The sequence below is a fragment of the Biomphalaria glabrata genome, chromosome 7 (genome assembly GCF_947242115.1).
Source record: "Biomphalaria glabrata chromosome 7, xgBioGlab47.1, whole genome shotgun sequence".
Taxonomy (NCBI): Eukaryota; Metazoa; Mollusca; class Gastropoda; family Planorbidae; genus Biomphalaria; species Biomphalaria glabrata.
Genome location: NC_074717.1, coordinates 9,073,388 through 9,098,912, shown reverse-complemented (window position 1 = coordinate 9,098,912; position 25,525 = coordinate 9,073,388). Strand labels below are relative to the sequence as shown.

The window sequence follows — 25,525 nt, the reverse complement described above, 5'->3', positions numbered from 1 at the left end:
TACACCATGCTATACCATGAAAGATGTGCCATACACCATGCTATACCATGAAAGATGTGCCATACACCATGCTATACCATGAAAGATGTGCCATACACCATGCTATACCATGAAAGATGTGCCATACAAGAATAATTGAAAATCTAACGTTCCAACAGAATTGAAGATGATTACGTCCCTTGGTCAAACTTTGCACAGGGTGACAGGGGATGCACGCGGGCAAGGTTTGAACTCGAGACTACTGTGACGACAGTTCGAATACCACCAAACTAAAGCAAACATTTCCTACTCTTTTTTTTTCCTTTTGTTTGTCTCTTTCAAGTGTTTGTGTGTGTGTGTGTGTGTGTGTCATGCATGTGTGAATGTTGTTCGTGTTGACATATATATCTATATTGTTAGTGTGACGTAGAGGGACTGCGGTGGACAACTCTAGTAGTCAAACTGAATTTCTATTTGTTTGGACAAATAAAATAAAAAATCATATCTCATCGTATGTAGTCTTCATATTTAAACCAAATACACTAAAACCGAAAAATTATACATAAAACAGTAGAATTAATTTTAACTTCATCACACTAGTATATTTTAAACAGACGATTATGGAACATTTAATTGTGACGACTGCACCCAAAGTCCTCGTCACATTGTTGACCTCTATGTAGTGTATAAAACACTGATGTAACTACAAAAATACTGAATTATGAATTAAAAAAAAAAATAATGTAAGTTTGATCTCATCATTATCCTCACAATCACGCCCTTAGATAGAAGTTATTTCCCTTTCTTTCAATCTTCTCTGTCCCAATCACAATGTAATAAAAAATAAAAGTTCCTCCTATAGTTCCACTACCTGCCCTCCCCCCGCTCCCGTGTTTTTGTTTCTACCCATCTTGTCTTGCATTACAGTAAATCATAGCCCCTGACGTGACGTCAAGTGTGGGGACCATCTGCCCATTCCTTCTAACAAATTGGCGATAAATAGGAGAGAAAAAAAAATCCCAACCCATTTAATTCTTAGAACTTTATCAGCTCCTGTCCCCGAAAGTAAACTGCTGTCGCCTTGACCTTACTTATAGCATTTCCGGTTCTAGGCTCTTATTATTTATTCATTTTAAAGCTACCCCTTACCCCCTCCCCCAAACCAATAAAGCAACTTGATCGTTGGGATTTTCAGAAGACACATTTCTGGAACTTATACACCAAATTGTATTTCCCTTCCTGAAGAACTTCTTTCCAATTCTTGTTTAGATTACGTCATTAATTGCTTAACTCGAACCAACAAAAAAAAACTTAACCAGTTACGCTGGGCAGAGCACGTATCAATAATGGGGGACGAACGTGTGCCAAAAAGCAGGTTTTTGGTGAGCTGAAAGGTGGTCGACGTAACAGAGGTGCCCCAGCTTAGGCGCCAACTTTCTTAAACTGACCTAGTTGCAACTTGCACGCGGGCTCAGAACGAGACAGCTGGAGGCTACTCACATAGGCCGCAGACTACACATTTGAGACCAAAAAGAAACTCCGCTGCTGAGGACAGACGTAGTTAGTGCCGCAACGGCTCTTCGCAATATTCTTTCGTGCAATACAAATTAAAATGACATTATCTACATCAATTTCAGCACCGACGGAAGCGACTTCAACTTACTCTCCCGCACACAAATGAAAGAGGTGATTGTTACTAAGGCTAATCAGCTCTATGCCGATGCCTGCGACCTTCTTGTACAGACCTAGCAGGAGCTTCAGCTTGCGGTTAATGAATTCGCTGAGGCTGCTGCCTCGTTTGGTTTGTCACCTGAACCGAGTACGGCTCTTCTACCTCAACGTGGCACTTGGGTGAAAACGACCATTAGAGGAAGTGATTAGTCTAAATGAATAGCAAAACAAAACTCCTGTGGGAGTGTCCAAGGGAACGTGAGAGTGGTCCCATTGCACGGAGCGGAGTTGAAAGAGAGCTCCTACGGTCCTGTCGATAATCCATGCGCCGTTCCTCAAGGGACCGTTACATAATAGCGAGTCGTGCACGGTTAGCTTGGTACAACATAGGAAAATAGCGGAGGTTCCTGGTATACTCGGCCTTCGGCCATGCTTTCTAGTCCATGCGCCCGGAGTGCCAGATATATCGGAAATAGCAATGCTTTACATAGGCATTAACTTGGATCTCTTCCAGACAGAACGGTTGTTCAAACAGGTTTGGATTTTTTTATTTTCCCTGTTCAATCAGGGTTTTTTTTTCAAACCTAGAGCTCGAAGAACCTTCGGCTCAGCTCTTAGACAATCAAACGGTTTGTCACCTGAAGAAAAAAAAAACACACAAAAAAACAACAACAGAATTCGTGCTTCAGAAGACCAAACAGAGATTAGCCAACTCCACTAAGCAATGTGAATGGCCACACTCTTAATGGTACCTATTAGAGCTGGGTGGACTCAGACTCTTAATGGTACCTATTAGAGCTGGGTGGACTCAGACTCTTAATGGTACCTATTAGAGCTGGGTGGAATCAGACTCTTAATGGTACCTATTAGAGCTGGGTGGACTCAGACTCTTAATGGTACCTATTAGAGCTGGGTGGACTCAGACTCTTAATGGTACCTATTAGAGCTGGGTGGACTCAGACTCTTAATGGTACCTATTAGAGCTGGTTGGACTCAGACTCTTAATGGTACCTATTAGAGCTGGTTGGACTCAGACTCTCAATGGTACCTATTAGAGCTGGGTGGACTCAGACTCTTAATGGTACCTATTAGAGCTGGGTGGACTCAGACTCTTAATGGTACCTATTAGAGCTGGGTGGACTCAGACTCTCAATGGTACCTATTAGAGCTGGGTGGACTCAGACTCTTAATGGTACCTATTAGAGCTGGGTGGACTCAGACTCTTAATGGTACCTATTAGAGCTGGGTGGACTCAGACTCTTAATGTTACCTATTAGAGCTGGGTGGACTCAGACTCTTAATGGTACCTATTAGAGCTGGGTGGACTCAGACTCTCAATGCGAGACCAATCGTTTTAGAAGGCCTGAACACTGACGTCACAACCTGTGGGCAGTTTAGACCAATAGCTCGTGGCCACGTTTACGTCAGACCCGGAACATCTGGTTCGGAGGCCAAGCGCCTTAACACTCAGCCACCTCGCCTCAATTAGATATTAAACCAAAACGAATTAGTGAAATTGTCAAGTTAACATAGAGAAATTAGACTGACAAGATGACCAAATACTGAAACTAGATATACGAGCAAGTCAGACAATGAAATAAGGGCGACAATCAAGTCAAAAAGTAAAATAGTCAGCATGAGGAAGTAAATCAAGGAACAAAGGCCGACAATCGCCTCATATAATGAATTGGCATTTGGATAGGATCATTACTGAACTACGGCTGACAATTATGTCTTATGAAGAGATCAGAATGTAATATTTTTAATGACTATTCAATATTAGTTTTGATGTCTTAAGTAAAGCTCCCCTTTCAGATCTTGCTATCTATGGGGCCAGATGATGTCACCGTTATCTGTTTCGGTTAACGAGGGTATCATGTGGCCACCACAACGACAAACCGCCTTTATTTTTCCACAACTAATGTCAGGTACCCATTAGAGCTGTGTGGATCCCGAAATTAAAAATCCCAGTCTTCACCAGGATTCGAATCTGGGATCCCTTGTAAGGAAGCCAAGCGCTTAAGCGCTCAGCCACCGCGCCTCCTAATTTTGTTGTCCACCATACTTTATATCCAAATTTCGTTGAATCAACCGGAAGCCCCCTCACTAACAAAAGTTGAACGTCAACAGGGCCCAGTGTAACCATTTCAACTTCAAATGACTTAAGATGAACAGAATCTCCAATGTACCGAGAGTACTGTAATAACTGAAGGGAGTCAACTCAATGAGACAGATGTTTATTTACATGGAGACATGACAAACACATAGGACATCTGCCTTGAGCACAGCATTTTCATCTCGGCTCTAGACTTCAGCTGAAATAATTCTCTCTCTTTCAAATGTCAACATCCTTCCCTGTCTAGTTTCTGGCAGTGCGCACCTTCTGCACTATCTTGGATGGCTGTGTGCATGGCGGGGTTATAACAATACACACACTTTAAAAGTTTTGGGACCCTTTTACAATCAATACGATATTAGCGGACTCTCGATGCAGCCTGATTTGTCTGCCCACATTATAATAGCCTAGGCACAGGCATAAAGTGTAAATTCAATTATCTGAAGTCAACTTGATAAAATAATTCATTTCTTTGTAATAATTTCATAACAGCATTGACTATTGACAGTCAATACTACAGGGTCATACAAAAGTCACAGGACTGAATCCTGTTTGGCAAAAACAAATAGACCACTACTTGTGTTTTGTTTTTTTTTTTTTGTTGTTTTTATTTTGTATCAGAATCAGATGTTTTAAAGTAAAGTTCCCCTTTCACACCATGCTGTCTATAGGACAGATGATGTTAAGGTCATTTTTCTTTGGCCAACGGTTAAGGATCAGGGTGTCACTTTCCCCATTAGTGTACCAAAAAATCCAGAATTTCAAAATCCCAGTCTTCACCGAGATTCGGAATCGAAGCGCTTAATCACTCAGCCACTGTGCCCCCGCCCTCCCCCTTTTTTTTTTAAAGTGACTTGAAATATAATCGTTCGTCATCTTTTTATTTCATTTGTTTTAAACAAAGTTAATTTTTTTTTAAAGATTTTTTTCTGGGCTTCAAATTTGTGTAACAAGGGAATTATATCATCATTGTAGCTTTAGTTAGACAAGATGTCTGCAGCTACAACCCAACGACTTTGAGAGAGAATCGAATGCATTCCACTCTACTGGTATCACGGATAGACCCAGGCCTGCACTAGGCCGAATCATTCTATTTTTTAACGTAGCCATCCCAATAGTGACGTCACAATGTCGCGTACCTTTTTTTTTTAATATTGTAATCTCTAAACTATTTGTTTTGTTTTCAATTTTGGCCCAGACATTGTGCACAGACCTATATATGTGACGTTGATAACACTGGGAAGTAGGTCACGCCAGGTGAAACTTGGGATAGCTACCATACCTAGCAACACCCTGACTTCCCAGGTTTAGCTTATCAGTGGTTGAAATGACCTGCTTCTGGAGGCTGGTTGCTACTAGAACATTTCTCTCTCGTACAATTCACTTTGTTTCGATTATTTAAACTAGTTTTAGTTTTTAATTTATTTTAAAATGTTTGCTGTCCCCTCTCTCTATATATATCTCTTTCAGTCTCTCCCTCTCTATCTTTGTGCTCTCTTTGTCTCTATCCCAGAGACTTTGTAGAGAGGATTTGAAGATGTCTGTAGTACATTCACCTATCTCTACCTCTTTTCTCTCTCTCTCTCTCTCTCTCTCTACCTCTTTCTCTCTCTGTCTCTCTGTGTTTCTTTACCATTTCTTTTACTCTACACAATCTCTTTTTTACTCTCTCAGTATTTCACACATTTTTTTCTTTGTTTCAATTTCACTCTCTCTGTGTCTCTCTTTCTCGCTCTCTCTCTCTCTCTCTCTCTGTCTCTCTCTCTCTCTCTCGCTCTCTCTTACTCTTTGCACTTTCTCTTTTAGATTCTCTCTTTCTCAGTTACTCACACTTGATTAAATCTCTCTCTCTCTCTTTCTTTTCCTCTCTCATTGGGATACATTAGATCCCCTTTCAGACCTTGCGATCCTTAAGGCACAATGCTGTTTAAGGTCATCTGTTTCGTTGGCCAACGACCAACCGCCTTTACTTTCCCCAACTTAAGTTAGGTATCTATTAGTGTTGGGTGGACTCACGGGCGCCATAAAAAATCCCCAAATTCATAATCCGAAATTCGAACCCATGACCCCAGGTTTGGAAGCCACGCGCATAACCACTCAGTCACTGCGCCCCCAGAATGCATTAAGGGTAGAATAAATAAAAGGGAGTGAAAAGAAAAGATTCACCGCAACATTTGTATTAAAACTTATATAATATTTCTTAAATTGATGAAGGTCAGTTAAATTACGATTCATTGTGTACCAGACAATGGTTTGTGAATGCCTATAATATATCATACAACCATGGACAATACCTAAATATCCAGATTCATCCGACCCACGATGATCCGCCCATGAAAAAAAAAAAAAAGAGATTCTGACAAACAGTATTTGTTGACTAGTAATCTATAAATAAAGTTGTATTCAAACTACCAAGCAGTCAGGTGATAACTGTGTCCTTCTATAGAACACGGAAGATAGGCGTGGCCAGGTATGATGGGGTAGTGATGGTGAACACGGGGAGGGAAGGGCGTGATGGAGGGAGAGGAGGAGACAGGTGCAAGGGGGGGGGGAGATGATGTGGCGATGTAAACCGAAAGCAACATGAAGGAGTTATGAAAAATTGTCATTTTTTTTTTAAAAGCTACAGTTTTTATATCTCAGCATCTGTATCGGAAAGGTGGTGGAGGAGATGGCGTGGCGGGGGGATCTGTGTGACACCATTATGGGGGGGGGGGAGGGAAAACGGGAGAGGAGGATAAGGAATACAGACGTACGAGCGAACAGACAGACTTGCAGTGTTAGAGAATCAGACGCAGGGAGAAGCTTGTTTTGTTATGATTATTCTATTATTTTTCTTCTTGTCTGCTGGCGTGTTGGTTTGATAGGCCTAGTGTGTGTCTGTGGGAGAGTGTCTATGTGCGTGTGTGTGTGTAGGGCTGATTTCCTGATCAACCAATGAACGTGCAGTATTTAGACAAAGATGACGCAAACTATTCAGGACTACTCTTCAAGTGAAATAAAATTGTTGCTACTGCGAAAAGTGAGTTTTATTTTGATAGAAATACAATCGTCTCGACCTAGTGCTTTGAAAGTATTCTTAAAGTATTCATACCAAATAACTAATTCGATACTTATACGAGGCACTATTCCGATACTCATCCATTTAAAAATTTCGATACTCCTCCCTTTAAATATTTCGATACACCTCCCTTTAAACAATCCGATACCCCTTCCTTTAAAAATTTCGATACTCCTCCCTGTAAACATTTCGATACTTCTCCCTTTAAAAATTCCGATACTCCTCCCTTTAAACATTTCGATACTTCTCCCTTTAAAAATTCCGATACTCCTCCCTTTAAATATTTCGATACTCCTCCCTGTAAACATTTCGATACTCCTTCCTTTAAACATTTCGATACTCCTTCCTTTAAAAATTTTGATACTCCTGCCTTTAAACAATCCGATACTCCTTCCTTTAAACATTTTGATACTCCTCCCTGTAAACATTTCGATACTCCTCCCTTTAAAAATTCCTATACTCCTCCTTTTAAACATTCCAATACTTTTCCTATTGAACATGTAACTATTCCCTTAGTAAATATCGCACCCAACCAAGTACGTTTCTTTTAAGTACTTCTTTCAAGGACTTCTTTCCAAGTATCTTTTCCTTTGCTGGTATCCGTGGCGAAAATGTTTTTGCACTTTTATCAAAAAAAAATGTGAATCATTCAGTACGTCATTTCCGGCTTATTTTGATTCAGATAAAGTGTCCGCCAAAAAGTCCGCGTTGACAAACACACAAAATACATCCGCGTTGTGTCCCTCACTCTGTATTTTCCAATGTAGAATTGGAAGCTGAGGAAGGCGTCCTGTCCCCTAGACTTGGAAGCTGAGGAGGGCGTCCTGTCCCCTAGACTTGAAAGCTGAGGAGGGTGTCCTGTCCCCTAGACTTGGAAGCTGAGGAGGGCGTCCTGCCCCCTAGACTTGGAAGCTGAGGAGGGCGTCCTGTCCCCTAGACTTGGAAGCTGAGGAGGGCGTCCTGTCCCCTAGACTTGAAAGCTGAGGAGGGCGTCCTGCCGCCCCCTCCCTTTTCCGCATATGTTTCTCTGTTCATCACCCTCATATACGGCTTAAATTTTTGTTTTCATTCTGGGGAGGGGGGGGATAGCGACACGAAGATTTTGTTATGATTATGTAAGCGCGTGCGTATCGCGGCCTTTTTTTTTTACCTGGGGGGGATCGGTGGTTGAAAGGGGAGGGAAAATCTGGAAATAAGTGGAAATGGAGAATTGGAGGGGGGGGGGGTTGAAGGGGTCAATCAGCTAGTGGTGATTACATTAATTGTATACAGATGTTAATTAAAGCGATGGCTATGATTGGGCATGCGCGAGACAGATGGGAAGAAGAAGAACGCTAGAATGGGAGTGGGCGAGGGAGGTTGGCGGGGACTAACAAGTGTGTTGATTAACAATAACAACCGCGCAATACGTAAAGTGGGGAGGGGGGGGCTTTACCCTTGTCACGTGAAGGGGATGGCGAAATTAAGAACTTGGAGTTTGATAGGACGAGAGATGCAGGTGACTGAGTGACCTTTTCTTGACCTTGTACGTAAAATAAAGGGTGGAGATAATCAAGGGAGAGTAATTAAACCCGGCGAATACTCAGAACCACGATTTCTCTCCCTTTGTTGATATAATTAATTTTGGCAATATTTAGCCAAAACGATTTAATATAGGCAGCAGTTCAAACCAGCTTTTTACGACGCTATGCAATTGCTCGATTGTCTGACTCATTCCCTGATGTGATGATTGGTTAGGACAAGTACTTCTGATAACCTCCTCAAAGAAAAGCAAATGTTAATGAATTATGTACACAAAAAAAAAAACAACAACAAATCTGACACACACACCCACGTCTGCTTTGTTTTGTCTACAATGTTATCAGTTATCTTTTCCTGAAATCAGTCCTAGATGGCGCTCGCAAACGGCAACACTGGAAATGCTATAGTTTACTTTTGATAAAAATTATAACAACTCTTGTCTATCGGTCTGTCTGATAAAAAAAAAAGCTTGTCCACGTTCTTTCTCCCACACCCAATCTCTGATCAAGCTGAAATATTGCACAATTATTTCTTTGACTTAACAAAACAAGAATCAATATAGGAAAAAAATCAACCAATTAGTTAACGAACTATTGGTGAATAATTATTTTGCTTTGGTATCTCGAACAAGGGAAAGAAATTGCACTTGACTGATATGGTGGTAAAGGTGGATTTATCCCAGTTTATACTTTGTAGAGACAAACAGATAACTACAAAACCTTCTTTCCTCATAAGCACTCACCTGGCACAACGGTAGTGGCTCGAGCAGCCTGAGGAAGATTTAGCCCGTAAGTTCGAGTTCAGGTCGTCCACCATTTTTTTTTAAATGCATTAAAAAAAATGATCAACCAAATTCAACAGTTTCTACGTTTGAATTTTTTTTTTAAAGAATGTTTTTTCCTATTTGAACTATTCAATAGGTACCATGGTACTAAGTGGCCGGGTCTCTTCTGTTTTCTTCTTAACATCCTGCAAATCGTAACGCTCACACAGTATTGTTATAACTCTGCCATGCGCACCGCCATCTAAGCTAGTGCAGAAGGTGCGCACTGTTAGAGACTAGACTGAGAAGGTGCGTACTGTTAGAGACTAGACTGAGAAGGTGCGCACTGTTAGAGACTAGACTGAGAAGGTGCGTACTGTTAGAGACTAGACTGAGAAGGTGCGCACTGTTAGAGACTAGACTGAAAAGGTGCGCACTGTTAGAGACTAGACTGAGAAGGTGCGTACTGTTAGAGACTAGACTGAAAAGGTGCGCACTGTTAGAGACTAGACTGAAAAGGTGCGCACTGTTAGAGACTAGACTGAAAAGGTGCGCACTGTTAGAGACTAGACTGAAAAGGTGCGCACTGTTAGAGACTAGACTGAAAAGGTGCGCACTGTTAGAGACTAGACTGAAAAGGTGCGCACTGTTAGAGACTAGACTGAAAAGGTGCGCACTGTTAGAGACTAGACTGAAAAGGTGCGCACTGTTAGAGACTAGACTGAAAAGGTGCGCACTGTTAGAGACTAGACTGAAAAGGTGCGCACTGTTAGAGACTAGACTGAAAAGGATGTCAACATGAGAAAGAAGAGAACAAGTTCCGCCCAGGTCTAGAGCCGATGTGAAAAGACTGAGCTAAAGACAGATGTTTTATGTGCTTGTGATGTCCTGTGAATAATCATCGTTGCCTCGTTGGGTTGCCTCCCTTCAGTTATTACAGTTTGTTGTCCGGACTCCCTCCACCCCTTTTCCGTTTTTGTTTGCCCTCTCATTAAAACTCCTCCACATTTTCAACACAACAGACTGTAAATGAAGAGGGAGGGTTTTGAAGGGTCTGGGAGCGGAGAAGAAGTGATACTTGAATTTACGGGCAGTTGCAATTCATTGAGACTACATTACACGGGCAAAGGAACGTGCGGGGGAGCGTATACTTGCGAAACTTTCTCTGTTATTATTATAAGAAAAAAAAAAGGAGGGGCCAATGACAAGATAAACTACATACCCTCAAGCCTGGAAACAAATCAACCGTCCTAGCATGTTGTTAGTGCTAGTCATTGTATATTTATTGTTCTTCAATTAAATTTTATATTATATTATACTAGTCGACCGGCGGCGTAGCATGCGCCGCTATTTTGCAGGGCCGGCCTTAGGCGCCTGCAGTATTTTATTATATTGTTATAACTCTGCCATGCGCACCGCCATCCAGGCTAGTGCAGAAGGTGCGAATTCTAGAAACCAGACTAGGAAGGATGTTTATATTAGCAAGGAGAACGATTTCCGCCCAAGTCTAGAGCCGAAGTAAAAAGACTGTGCTAGAGATAGATGTTGTTATAATGTATTTGTGATGTCCTGTGAATAAATATCCCTGCCTTCTTGAGTTGCCTCCCTTAAGTTATTACAATATATTACTTATTACTGCAGTATGAATCTATTAAAGGAAGTTAACTCAGTGCACCATTTCATCCAATTCTAACACTTTAGATTTTAAATCCATCCATCCCAGTGACACTACAGCCCATGGAGGGCCCTGGCCTGCTTCAACACATCTTTCCATTCATTCATCCATTCCTGTGGCACTACAGCCCATGGAGGGCCCTGACCTGCTTCAACACATCTTTCCATTCAGATCTCTCCTGGGCCTTTCGTCTCCATGCCCGAACTCTTAAGTTGCTGTAGATCTGCCATCCATCGTATTCGTGGTCTGCCTTTGGGTCGTCTGCCGTTTGGTTTTTGCAGGCTTACAATTTTCGCTACTTTGTTCTCTGACATTCTTTCAAGGTGACCTCCGCAAGGTAGTCGGTTCTTTTTTTTTTTAATTTCCGTCTAGATATTTGAATAATAATAATAATTATAATAATAATAATAATAATAATAATCTGTAAGCAATGTGAAAGTGCTCTATTAGAAAATGCAATGTTTGTTTAATTGTATTTTTTTTTTCAATTATTTAATATTACGGTATGTTAGTATGTATTTACTAGTTAAGAAACCTGAATTAATATTATGATAGGACAGTAAATTATAATTCGTTATTGTTTCTACCTAGGGGTCCTTGGACTTTTAACACCTAAAACTCTGACCTAAAGTTTAATAAATAATATTGTCCTAAAAAAAAAAGACCATTGAGTAATTATGCTACTTGTAGAAATCACTCTTCACATTGTTCAAAGTATTTAAGAAATTGGTCTTTTTTGTAATTCTTCCTTGCCACATGGAAGTGCTGTTTACATTAATGGCCTCATTGATTTTATTGTAATTGGAATATGAAAACAGTCTAGATCTAGACTTCCAAGTACTAGCTACAAAGTAGGTTACAATAAGTCACTAATTGATATTATTATTTAATAGAACTAGGCCAGTACTAGATCTAGATCTACATCTTAGCATAGGAAGACATTGCCATTATTGTCCTGTATAAGACCATAACCACGCGACAAGTAGGTCAGATATTCGGAACAACCCCATTGGTCTTTGAAAACTGAGCTCGAGTTTATAAATGACTTTCTACTGAGCAGATAAACAACGATCTAAACTCTAAATAAATATGCTTCACAACCTCGCGTGAAGTTAATGAAAAGCATTTAGTCAGGGCAATTGCATTGTGGGAAATCTTCAGGTTCTTATAAATGTGATGATTTGACACAAACAATGCGCATTCGGAATATCTGAAGATTTAGAATGGGTCGCGGAATCCTAGCAAGTTACATGCTTGACTGCTCAAATGACCGGAAGTCTTATGTCTGTCTTATGTCTGTCGTATGTGTTTTGTTTCCATGGAAATGTACTCTCACACCAGATACAATATGGCCGCTTCATTTGCGTTCAGTCCCCACTCAAGTTAGCGGAGGTGCCCTAACGTCGTATTCATGAATGCATGATTGAGCTCACCGGGCACCTTGCTACGCCACCGCCGCCATGTTCCTGTGGCATTTTACGTCTCGAGAGACGATCTTTTCCCTTTGCAACTTCTTGTGTGACTAAAGAGGTCAATCCTTGATATACAGCTGCGATCGCAGGTTGGGCATATGTGATCCCCAACGCCGTTGCATTATCACCTTTCTTTCTGCTTCAGTAGTGTATGGCATCTGCTATTTGGGACCCTTCCTTTATGCTCTATCTCTCCATGTAGATCTATCCAGTGCTACTTTTTCCCAGCTGCTAAAGTCGATTTTGAAGAGCTTCGTGTCCGTTTGCATACATCCGTATAACGTAAGACCAGCGGCTCTCCTGCCTTCTATTAGATCGCCTTACAGAAGTGGAAGTCGACCCACTGGCATTCTACGAACGTGGCCAAAGGCAGCCAATGGGGAAGTGCCGCCATGTTTAACATAAAGAATATTTCAATCATGTTTGATAAGAAGTTAATTAGAAGTTATTTTACTTGTGTACGATTTTTTATTTTTCTGCGGTTGATGAGAGTTTTTGAGTGAGTCCGACTCAATGTTAGTAAGTAGTAGCCGCTACTTCCCAGGAGTGATGAGTTTCATTACGGCAATGATTCCACGTTGTATCAGATAAGAAGACAACAGCTAACAACTTTTGTACAATAACTCATAATGCAGGATATAAAAATAGAATCTGATTTGTAATTAGAATGTATGGTATCCATGTTAAACATTGGTGTAAGGTCCTCGTTTGTGGATTTTTCACTAAGCTGCAACTGGATTAGTAAAAATTCATCTGTGATTTGGATCTGAATTAGTCCAAAAGGGTTCAAGGCCCCGTCGGGAATATCCAAAATTCCAATCTTTGGTTTAGGTCGTCATAGAATAGTTCTTTAAAAAAAACATATTAAACAGTAGTTAGGGGTGAGTTGATTATTAGTCAAATTATCTAAACGGATAAATTGGCTTTTAGCGAAGAAGATAATTTAATTGTATATTTTTTGCATCTTTCTGCGGTCCCATGCGGTCGTTTGAGAACCATTGGTCTCCTGTATTAAGCATTCTATTATGATGTTTTGATGTTATGATTTAGGATCCATTGAAAGATGTAGACTTATACTCACACACAAACACTGTAATGTTATGATTTTTTGAGATCCATTGAAAGATGTAGACTCATACACACACACAAACACTGTAATGTTAGGATGTTTTGAGATCCATTGAAAGATGTAGACTTATACTCACACACAAACACTGTAATGTTAGGATGTTTTGAGATCCATTGAAAGATGTAGACTCATACTCACACACAAGCACTGTAATGTTATGATGTTTTGAGATCCCTTGAAAGATGTAGACTCATACTCACACACACTGTAATGTTAGGATGTTTTGAGATCCCTTGAAAGATGTAGACTCATACTCACACACACTGTAATGTTATGATGTTTTGAGATCCCTTGAAAGATGTACACTCATACACACATACACTGTAATGTTAGGATGTTTTGAGATCCCTTGAAAGATGTAGACTTATACTCACACACAAACACTGTAATGTTAGGATGTTTTGAGATCCCTTGAAAGATGTAGACTCATACTCACACACACTGTAATGTTAGGATGTTTTGAGATCCCTTGAAAGATGTAGACTTATACTCACACACAAACACTGTAATGTTAGGATGTTTTGAGATCCCTTGAAAGATGTAGACTCATACTCACACACACTGTAATGTTAGGATGTTTTGAGATCCCTTGAAAGATGTAGACTCATACTCACACACACTGTAATGTTAGGATGTTTTGAGATCCCTTGAAAGATGTACACTCATACACACATACACTGTAATGTTAGGATGTTTTGAGATCCCTTGAAAGATGTAGACTCATACTCACACACACTGTAATGTTAGGATGTTTTGAGATCCCTTGAAAGATGTAGACTAATACTCACACACACTGTAATGTTAGGATGTTTTGAGATCCCTTGAAAGATGTACACTCATACACACACATACAAACACACTTTAAAAAAAAAAGTGCGTGTCCTCAGATTTGTCATGTCCATCTGACATATGAGTCTGCTGCGTGAGAGGGCGGGAGACTGATGGTCGTCTGGTGGTTGGGATGAAAGGCAGACATTGTTCTACGTCACACAGAGGGCATTGTGGGAGGTTCGTCCTTCGCTAGTGATGCTGCTAGGCTACGACGTCAGGACGTGTTGTTTTCGCTTTTTTTGCAGTTATTTAAGATGGCGGTCAGTTGACGTCTGCTTAACTGGCGGGCTAAGCAGCCTTAACTATGAAGTAGATCTATGAATTCTTCGGGTTTGGGCAGTTTTAGGCAAGATGGTTACCTTATTTTGGCATACCTACTGTAATGGAAAATAGTATAGTGTATCCAAATATCCAAATAAGAAAAATAAAACAAAATTTCTTCCATTATAATGTGCGATGATATCGATACTTCATAATACTTGTGAAACGACGTGAGAATGTATTTTAAAAAAAATGATTACAGTGCAATGGTTGTAATGATGCGGTGTTTGTGTGTTTCTATGGTGACAGTGAGAAGAGGTTAGCGATTGGTTGTGAATGATGCAACATAGGTGGCATTGTCATCACTTGGTCTTAGTTAGGGGAGGCGACTCCAGAACGTGAGACTGAAAGGTTGTGTTATTGTAGTGAGTTTGAGTTTGTTAAGAAATATTGCACATTTATTTGATCTCATATTAACTTGAGTTCTTTCTATATTATAAATAAAATTCTGTTTAGTTTTGTTCACAAAAGTTGTTCAAGTTATTTGAAGTTTTATTAGTTAAGGTATGTTACGCCTACAACGGTTTAGTTGTCTACCAGCTACAAGTCAACAACTGGTTGGCACTATGCTTTGAATGGTACTGAATGTGTCGCTTAAGCATAATGAAGACTTATATTACAATTCTCTGACTTGTTATTTATATTTTTTTTATTTATATAATGATAAGAATAAATGAATCAGATACAAATAATAGCCAATACAGTTATAAGAAATGTATTACAATTGTGTTAAACGTTTACAATATTTCATTCCATAGTGACTATCTGACATATGTTGGGGGAAAGCAGGGACGGACTGGCTAAATGGGCAAACGGGCAAATGCCCGGTGGGCCGGTACCAAATGGGCCGGTCTGGTCGCGACCAAAGAAAAAAAAATTAATGCAGAAAACTTTTTAAAAAAGTGACAGCAGCTAGACACAAAGGCCCGAACACGTTTTCTTGTTGTTGTTTTTTTAAATTCTTATTACAATTAATTTTGTTTGAAATTCATTAAGAATATCAAAAACAAAATACACTATACACTGTACGTATTATCATTTGCAAAACGTTAGACCGTACTTTCTGCTATGCACGAGCGGCATGGACTGCTTTGATGTCTTCGAGGTTGTGTTTGGCCTGATCATTTTGCTTGTCGGCATGGGCCTTTGATGGCACTCCCAATTTTTTTTTTTTGCTCCTTCCCTCGCCCGTCTTTTAATGGTTCCAATGAAATTTAACCAAAAAGAGGGATGGATGAGAGAGGTTAAGTTAGAAAACATTGATATAACGCAGCAAAAAAAAAAAAGATAGGCGCGACTATGAGCTCTTTAACAATACTTAATAGAAATTTACTTGAACACATACACACAGCCGCGAAATTGCAAACCACCCAACTTATTCACAGCTCAATATGGGTATAAAGTTCTACTTTCTGCGATTTGAAAGGAAAAAGTAAGTTTCTTTTTGTTTATTTTTAATAACATAGATCTAAAAATACTACACTTAAGGCTTAAAAAAAACTAGTCGCTATTTTGCAGGGCCGGCCTTAGGTGACCGCAGTGGGCTACGCACTTTCAGAGGACCCGCGCTAATTCTAGGTGTATAAATTATTAAATTAAACCATTGTATGATTTATAACAGATTTCCAGCGGCCTCCTGTCGATTTACCAGGAGCTCCTGGAAATCTCCTGAAATTGCAAAATATACGAAAAAGTCCTGGAAATATCCGGAAATTATTAAAATCTTAAGAAAACTCATACTAAGAAAACTCATACAAATCTCCTGAAATATATAGACAAAAATTGTCATTTTAGGGTGTCATTCAATATGGAAATATGCCAATTCTCCGCGCGATAAAAAAAACGGCATTGTCCCGTAATTTTGGAGTCTGGTGAAAGAAGCTTATAATAATTTATATAGAGCCGTCACATCCGATATTTAATGAAAGGAGATTTATATTTTAAATAATGGGTCATAGTATATTCATATACAAATCGCATTTTTTGAAAATATACTAGGAGGAAGCAAGAGCTTTTCACATTAAGTAAGTGCCTCTCTAACCGTTCTGCTTTCTCTTATCTTTTGGAATGGGTTGGAATGGGTCAGCCAGAAAAGCAATGATTTAGCATATTTTAAGTCACAGATCAACATGCATGACTAGATTGACACACGAAATGAGTAAGACGTAACAATCTTATTTTTTGAAGAAACGTCTGTAATCTATAAGTAATACCAAAAAGCTTCAAACTCATTAGGCTGCTATTGTAGTGTTTATAGTTTTCAGACTACATACATGTATAAATAGAATACATTATGTAATCCTACGAATGCATAGATCCAGTTTTCGATGCGTTATCAAACTTTATATATTTTGTAGAGAATTAGGCTTACACCTATAATATTACACATGGGCGTAGCCGGGAGGGGAGGGTCTTCAAACCATCACTTGCCTCAGACCTCATTGTCTGAAAGGGAAACTTTACTTACTGCCCCAGTGCAGCCAACGTAAGCAAACTACAGTTTCCAAATTTCATGAGCGTAGTGGTTTCCCTTCCCCCTCCAATACAAAAACAAAAGAATTTTACCATTTTCTACCAGTCGCTGGACTCCATTGAATAGCAGATTTGGTTTTTGAATTTTGTTAGCGGAAGAGTAGCAGGCTAATTGCACTGTAGATACCTCAGAATATGCATTTTCAAAGCTTAAAATAACGGAAATAATGCTTGGTTCCGGGGCTTAAGGCTTTGCCCCGGACCCCACGGAGGGGGGGGGGAGCTCGCAGCGCTCCCCCGGACTTTCTAGCTGCCCTTTGGCGGTGTGTACTGTCTTTCCACTAATTATAGGAAGAGAGTATTCTTCTAGGGTAGAAAAAAGAATGAAAGATCATAATGTCATGATGATTAATTACATATACACACACACCAATATATATATATATTAATTGCGGAGTTGGGTAACCCCAACCCCCCGAAAATATATGTCATGCCATTTGTGGGCCGGTTTATATGGTAATGCCCGGGCCGATTTTGATACCCAGTCCGCCCCTGGGGGAAAGTAAATGGTCAATTTAGTTGGTCGTAGACCGTTAAAGACATTCACGTGTGAACAATAACTATAGGACACACAAGGTCAACAATATCTATGTGGAGTTCATTTGTTGAGCACAAACCTTGACCATTTTTGCGACCTACAGCCGACGGTTAACGAGGGTGCCATGAGGCCAGCACAACGACCAAGGGCCTTTACAAATTTCTCTCAGCTAATGTCAGGTGACAATTAGGATTGCATAGTCCCCTCTCAGGCCTTGCGATCTATAGAGCAGATGATGTTAAGGTCATCTGTTTATGTGGCCCACGGTTAACGAGGGTGCCATGTGGCCAGCACAGCGACCAAGCGCCTTTACGTTTTTCCCAACTAATGTGAGGTACCCATTAGAGCTGGGTGGACTCAGGTGCCCTAAAGATCAAGAAGTTAAAAATCCGTCTTTATCAAGATTCGAACTCGAGACCTTCGTTTCGGAAGCCAAGCGCTACTACTCGGCCACTACGCCCCACATTGTCAGAAACAAGAACTTTAAAAAGCGAGTCTTTACTTTCTGTAGATGAGTGCTGTCCCCTTCCTTTGTTATAACCTCAGTTCGGCTATCTGATAGTGCAGTGTTTCCCAAACTTTTAAACGATGTGTACCCCTTTTATATATTTTTTTTCGTAATATAGAGGGCCCCCCGGCCCACACACACACAACTTTTTAATTTATTAAAGGAACATAATAATTGGGAATTTTTAAAAATCAGCATAGTTAATGAGGTGCAACGCGTACCCCACTTACCATATCCCTGGGGGTACGCGCACCCCACTTTGAGAAACACTGTGATAGGGGAAGAACTACAGGTGTATTTGATTAACATATTCCTCTTCATCCTATTGTTGGGTCTACGGGGGGAAGAATCTGAAAGCATATAAGCGGGAATGCCTTTCAGCTTAATGTCTACGCAGAAGTTGTCCGTTGAGTCAAGGGTGCTTCTCCCTTGTGCTGATGCTTACCTAGATAACTTCCCTTACATCAAGTGTGGGGCTTCATTACACATCATGGCGCCCTCCTCCTCCTCCCTCACCTTCACCCGAGTAATCGCCCCTCGCTTATTCTATTCTCTTTTTTTTTTTTTTTTCATATGTGCAAATATTAATAATAAACACCTGTTGACATTAGCCGGGCGAGCTGAATGATTGAGTCAACATGGCGCTAGAGCGCTAACTGCCATCGAGATGGGGGCCCCCTCGCTGAAGTGGACTAAGGGGGCCCCCGGGTTGAAGTGGGAGTGAAAGAGAAGCTGATATCTCTGAATAAATGTGATTGAAAGGGACACTGCCGCCCTCTTCCATTGGGACGCCGCTTTCTTGGGAAAGTTTTTTGTTGAGTCAAGAAGCTCCAAAAGTTGGCGAAGGGCTCGGAAATATAAAGTGTTGGGAATGAGTTTGAATCTTTGTTATATAATGATATTTACTTCCAGATTTGTACTCTCTCATATTACCTACTTTCTTCCCCCTTTCTCTCTCTGTCTCACCATTTACTCCCCTCTCCACGCTCTCACATTTCTATCCTCTGTGTTTATGTTTGCATCTCTCTCGCTCTCTCTCTCTCTCTCTTTTTCCATATTTACGCTCTGTTGCCTCTTTCCTGTATCCTCTAACCTTTCCTATAGATTCTCTCTCTCTCTTATACCTTCCCGTACCTCCCCCTTTCTCTCTAACACTCTCTCTCTCTATCTCGTTATGCTACCTTTCTCTCTCAATCTTTCTCTCTTTCCCTCTCTAGCTGTCTTTCTCCCTCTGTCTCTCTCTAGCTTTCTCTCTTTCTCTCCATTTGTCTTGCTATATTATGCCCTGTCATTTCCCCTCTGTCCATCTTTTGCTCTGTTTCTACCTCTTTCTCTTTCTCTCTCTCTCTCTCTCTCTCTCTCTCAATTGAAAAAACTACAACTTACCTCGTGTCGTGATGAAGGGTATCACTGACTTTGACTCGGTTAATATTGACACAAACGTGTTCCCGTCCCTTCTGACGCCAAATGTTAAGTTGTATTAAACGTCCGCAAATAAGAAAGGTTTCTAAGTGCTCTATTGTTATCCGCTTGGAACAAACAAAAAATTTAATTAAAAAAATATTCGCTAAAGGGGACCGGGAGGGGGGTATTCAAAACGTATTGAGCATCGCTAAAGTTTTCTGAACTTAAACTAAAATTACTGAGCGAACACTCACACTCTCACATATATTTCCACACTCAGACTTTCACACACACTCATCCGGGCATTAACGCAATCACACACACTCTCGCCCGCACAACTTTTTTTTCTCTTTTCTCTTAACAAAATGAAGTGACATAATCATGTACCGGACAGGTCTACAAGCGTAGGTTGAAGTTTTGAGCTTTAGAACCTAAACAATAATCTCATATAAGATTTAATTCTTAAGTTTGTTTTTGCACCATAACCATGGAAACTACTATCATGTCTTCAAAATAGAAGACTGTGAATGTCTATATTGCATTACTATATTTCTCAAAATAAAATTTAAAAAAATAAATAGCTAAAATTGTTCACTTATTGAATTTATATACGTTGGTAATCTTTCATTTTCTAAGACCTAGACAATATGATGAGGATTACATACAGATTGACAATATTTCATTCTTTAAGACTTAAACAATATGATGAAGATTACATACAGATTGACAATATTTCATTCTTTAAGACCTAAACAATAAGATAATGTTGATTGTCTTCTCTCATTCTTTAAACTCTCGACAGCCTCCTCGAGCACTGACGACGGAGATCTCTTCAATGAAGTAGGTCTCGCCTCTGGTGAGCAGGAAGCAGATGGTGCTACCCTTGAAGGGATGCAGATAAAAGAACCTTCCATGGGAGAATACCGAGGTCAAGGCACTTACCTTACACGAGTTCCTTATGAAGGGCCCGTCGGCTTTACAGGCGCTCAGGTAAGAACTACTACAGCTTAAAATGGAATGGTATTCAGGTGCCGTATTAAATACGATTTTCTCTGCTGATTCAGAGTGATTCGGAGTGATTTTTTAAAGGCAATGACTCAATTCCTAGAGGATGTAAGAGCTGGAGTGATGGAACTACTCATCATTAAGTTCCCTCTGCTGATATTAGATGACATAATTAATTTAATAAAGATAGTAATCATAATTTTAGTAATAAAGCGTTGAAAGAGGGGGGGGGGTCTCGCTGAAGTGGACTAGGGGGGCCCCGGGTTGAAGTGGGAGTGAAAGAGAAGCTGATATCTCTAAATAAATGTGATTCAAAGGGACACTGCCGCCCTCTTCCATCGGAACGCCGTTTTACTTGGGAAAGTTTTTTGTTGAGTCGAGATGCAAGATGCTCCAAAAGTTGGCGAAGGGCTGTTAACAAACATAATGAAAGCTCAAACAAAATAAAAGCAAGAATTGAAATGTCAAACTAATCTAAAAAAAAAAAAGTTTTGAACAGATAAGTCCTAATGTTTTTCTTGAATGTAGTGAAGCGTGTTGTTAGTCTGAGCCTGTAAAAAGCCTGCAGACCGTAACTTTTGAATGAGAAACGCACGACTAGAAGCGTTTAGTCCCTGGAGCGCAGTGCTCTCTGACGGACGTATGAAGCGGATCATCTCATTAAACTACAAAGGCATTTCTTTGTCGTCCGATGCAATGATGACATGTACTGCATTGACAGAAAGCCTATGGAATGTACGCTAGAGAGCAGTAGCCGAATCACGACTTGTTTTCCGTAGCACTTTTAGTCTGAAAAATGGTTAACAAGACATAGCAACAAGAGATGGTTAGTTTTTAAAGGAAATTTGATGACTGGTAAAAACAATTAACACTGGTACATAAGACATCTACTACGTGCATGCTAAGCCAAATTGAATAATAATTTCTGTAGCTACGCTGATCATGGGTTAAATTCCAGTCATGTCATCAAGATAGTTCCCCTTTCAGACCTTGTGATCTATTGGGAAGATGTTGTAAAGGTCATCTGTTTCTGTGGCCCACGGTTAACTAGGGTCTCATGTCGCCAGCACAACGACCAACCGCCTTTACATTTCCCTCAACTAATGTCAGGTATCCATTAGAGCTGGGTGGACTCATAAGCGCCCTAAAGATCCCGAAATTGAAAATCCCAGTCTTCACCAGGATTCGAACCCGGGACCCCCGGTTCGGAAGCCCAGCGCTTCATCACTCAGCCACCGTGCCTCCTTCATCAAGATAAGCGCTATAAAAATGAAATAGATTTAAGGGATAGTAGCTGTGTATTTCGATGACGCCATTTTTACCAGTAATAATGTATGCATCCAACGTGTATTTTTTTGGTCATGGTGAAGCAAGGAAATAGTTTCACTTTTTAATTTCTAATATGATCAATCGATTAATTTTTAATTTCATCAAGGACCATAATGTAGGTCATCGGCATTCTAAAAAAATCAGCAATGTTTAAGCAAGTGGTTCACATTACATATAATATCATTCTGCCCCGTGACTCCTCTGGGTGCATCCATTGTCATCCGAGACAGAAGGAGACAGACAGACAGACAGACACACACACACACACACACACACACACATATATATATATATATAATATCGCATTTGGCAGTCACTGCTATATCAATATCGTGTCACTATACCGATAGCAACGTAGAAGAATAAAAAAAAAAAGGAAGGTTTTCCTTTCAGACCTTGCCATCTATCAGTGGCGTAGCTAGGGTGAGGAAAGGGGGGGGGGGCTTCACTTGAGGGATGGGGGAAAAAACAATGAGTGTTCAAATTTTTTTTTACATCAAATATTAAATATTACGCCATTATTTCATGTCATGATGTCGAATGTCAAAATACAGGGGCCCCTAAAGAGGTCAACCCCACGGGTCCCCAAAAGATGGCAAATTCCTAGCTACGCCACTGCGATCTATAGGGCAGATGATGAAACGGCCCCCCCAAAAAAAAGTTATTAAATAATAAAGGCCAGCATTGCAACAGTCTAATGTTGCAGCCACACACACACACACACACACACACACACTCACAAGCGATACATAAATGTTCGTGCTCAAAGCCTAAGAAGTGTGAACCAACTTGTACCTCGGCAAATATTCAGGTGCCCTATCCATCAGGGCTAAACATACAGGGGGCGGGGGACTCTATGCCAACACGATCAAGCATCACCCCCCTCTCCTCCCACCTCAACATTTTTAAAAATATTTTCTCCATACCTACATTCATACGCTATCCTTTATTCTAATCCTTCTTACATACACGCACACACACACGCACGCACATACACACTTCGTCCATTTTTTTGTCTCTCTAACAAAGGATAACTTCCATGTTCTTATAAAATGTCAGCCTTATGGGGACTGCTCGGTAGGCCCCGACTGTTTGTCTCTCTCTCTCTCTCTCTCTACCTTTCTCCCCTCCTCTCTCTATCTTTTTGTCTCTCTCATTTCTCTCCCTCTCTCTTTCTCTCTGTCCCTTCCTTCCTTTTTCTCTTTCTCTCTCTCTCTCTCTTTCTCATGCCTCTATCCCTCTGTCTCTTTCTCTCTTTCCCTTCCCCCTTCTCTTTCCTTTGCTCTCTTTTTTCTCTTTCTCTTTTCCTTGCCCATTCTCTCTCTTTCTCTCTTTTTTCTCTTTTTCATTCCTCTCCCCCTCTCTTTCTCTTTCCCTTCTTCTCTCTCTCTCTCTCTCTCTCTCTCTCTTAACCTATCCAGAAACTGTAAATTCATCCAAAACATCTCTTTACACAATCCGCTACATCAATCCCATATAACATCCCTTTATTTAATTCATCACAACAATCTCTTTACACAATCCGCTACATCAATCCCATATAACATCCCTTTATTTAATTCATCACAACAATCTCTTTACACAATCCGCTACATCAATCCCATATAACATCCCTTTATTTAATTCATCACAACAATCTCTTTACACAATCCGCTACATCAATCCCATATAACATCCCTTTATTTAATTCATCACAACAATCTCTTTACACAATCCGCTACATCAATCCCATATAACATCCCTTTATTTAATTCATCACAACAATCTCTTTACACAATCCGCTACATTAATCCCATATAACATCCCTTTATTTAATTCATCACAACAATCTCTTTACACAATCCGCTACATCAATCCCATATAACATCCCTTTATTTAATTCATCACAACAATCTCTTTACACAATCCGCTACATCAATCCCATATAACATCCCTTTATTTAATTCATCACAACAATCTCTTTACACAATCCGCTACATCAATCCCATATAACATCCCTTTATTTAATTCATCACAACAATCTCTTTACACAATCCCTTTACACGATGGCTGCCTGGTCGTGCGGTTTGCGCCTGGACTGTCGTTTGGATTTATCGATGGTCCCGGGTTCAAACCCTGCCCGCTCCCATCAACTCACTCTGTCTGGTACAATTTGGAACACGTTTTTTTCTCCCACACCCATTCTCGGATCAAGTTGAAGTTTTAACAAATTATTTATTGTACCTTACAAAACATGGATCAAATTATTTTTTTTAAATACCGATTGGTTAGTTAATTATTGGTAATTAATTGTTTTGGTTTGATGTCGAAAAGGGGGGAATAAATTCTGCATTATTTAGAAATACGGCTGTGACTGTAGAGTTCTTCCCCTTATATGAGCTTTGTTGTTTTAATGTAAACTATTTTATATATTTTGCTTCTTAAGCTTTATGCTTAGTAGCGAAAGAGACATTTTTATTCTGTATTTTTGCTTGACACTCGTGTCCCATTCCCACAGGACATCCATTTTGACTTCAGTCTTCATCTAAAACTTTCATTCTGGCCAGACGCCAAACTCCCAGTCAACTGGCTTACATTCATTTCATCTCCGTGAAGCATCAACGCCCTCCACCGCCTCCCCCCCCCCCCCAACCCGGCCAACATCTTTGGTTGCAGACGTAGATATCTTGTTTTATTCACGTCTGCAAAGCGAGACGTTCTATCCACTGGGTCACGTAAATGTACACATTTGGCATCCCTCTATTATGACTGTATTGTATATTTGTCAACATCCTGGTCCTAGGCCGAGTGAAAGATGCTATTCTGTAACAGCACACCGTGGCCTATCAGAATAAAGATGGTGGTTTTTCCCTTAGGTATTTCGTACATACATACATACATACACATACATACATACATAGATACATAGATACATGCATACATATATACATACTTACATACAAACACACACACACATACACACACATACATACATACATACATACATACATACATACTTGATCATTTCAACAAAAAATACAACCAACATTTGTCCCGGGTTCGAATCCTGGTCATGACTGGGATTTTTTACTTGCGGGATCTTTATGGCGTCTCTGAGTCCATCCAGCTCTAGGTACCTGGCATTGGTTGGAGGAAAAAAAAAGTTAAGGCGGTTGGTCGTTGTGCTGGCCACATTACACCCTCGTTAACCGTGGGCCACATAAACAGATGACCTTTACATCATCTGCTCCATAGATCGCAAGGTCTGAAAGGGGAACTTTTGTTTTACTTGTTCTAGCCCCCGTCTCAGACGTGTATGTACAGCAGCTGACTTTCAACATTTGTTCACATCTTTTATCTCCTCATCTGATGTCATCTTTCATCCTACTTACATCAGAATCTATTCAGCCAATACAAACACGCACACACTTCCCATTACAATTCGCTCTTTTGGGATGAAGGTTGTGTTTTGTAAAATGATTGCATGTTTAATTAAACAAGTGTTTGCTGCTCTCTTGATATTGAAAAGAGTGTCGGCAAGGAAGAATGCCAGGTATATAGCGTAGGCGATACAATGTGACTGTACTTCAGACTTCAATCTTCATCCGCATATAACTTCATATACATGTGTAGGTTCTTCTTGGTGTAAAAATATATGTGTGTGTGTGTGTGTTTTGTGTATTCATGTACC

At 40.2% G+C, this 25,525-nt stretch overlaps 1 protein-coding gene across 1 annotated transcript in view; it reads left to right on the top strand.

Moving 5' to 3' along the window:
- The window catches only part of LOC106077324 (ras-responsive element-binding protein 1-like), a 161,327-nt gene that overhangs the window by 79,221 nt on the left and 56,581 nt on the right, over window positions 1-25,525 (top strand). The window contains exon 2 of the mRNA XM_056036341.1: window positions 20,324-20,511. Within this exon, the coding sequence (XP_055892316.1) occupies window positions 20,324-20,511 (188 nt within the window). The remainder of the gene's footprint in view (window positions 1-20,323; window positions 20,512-25,525) is intronic.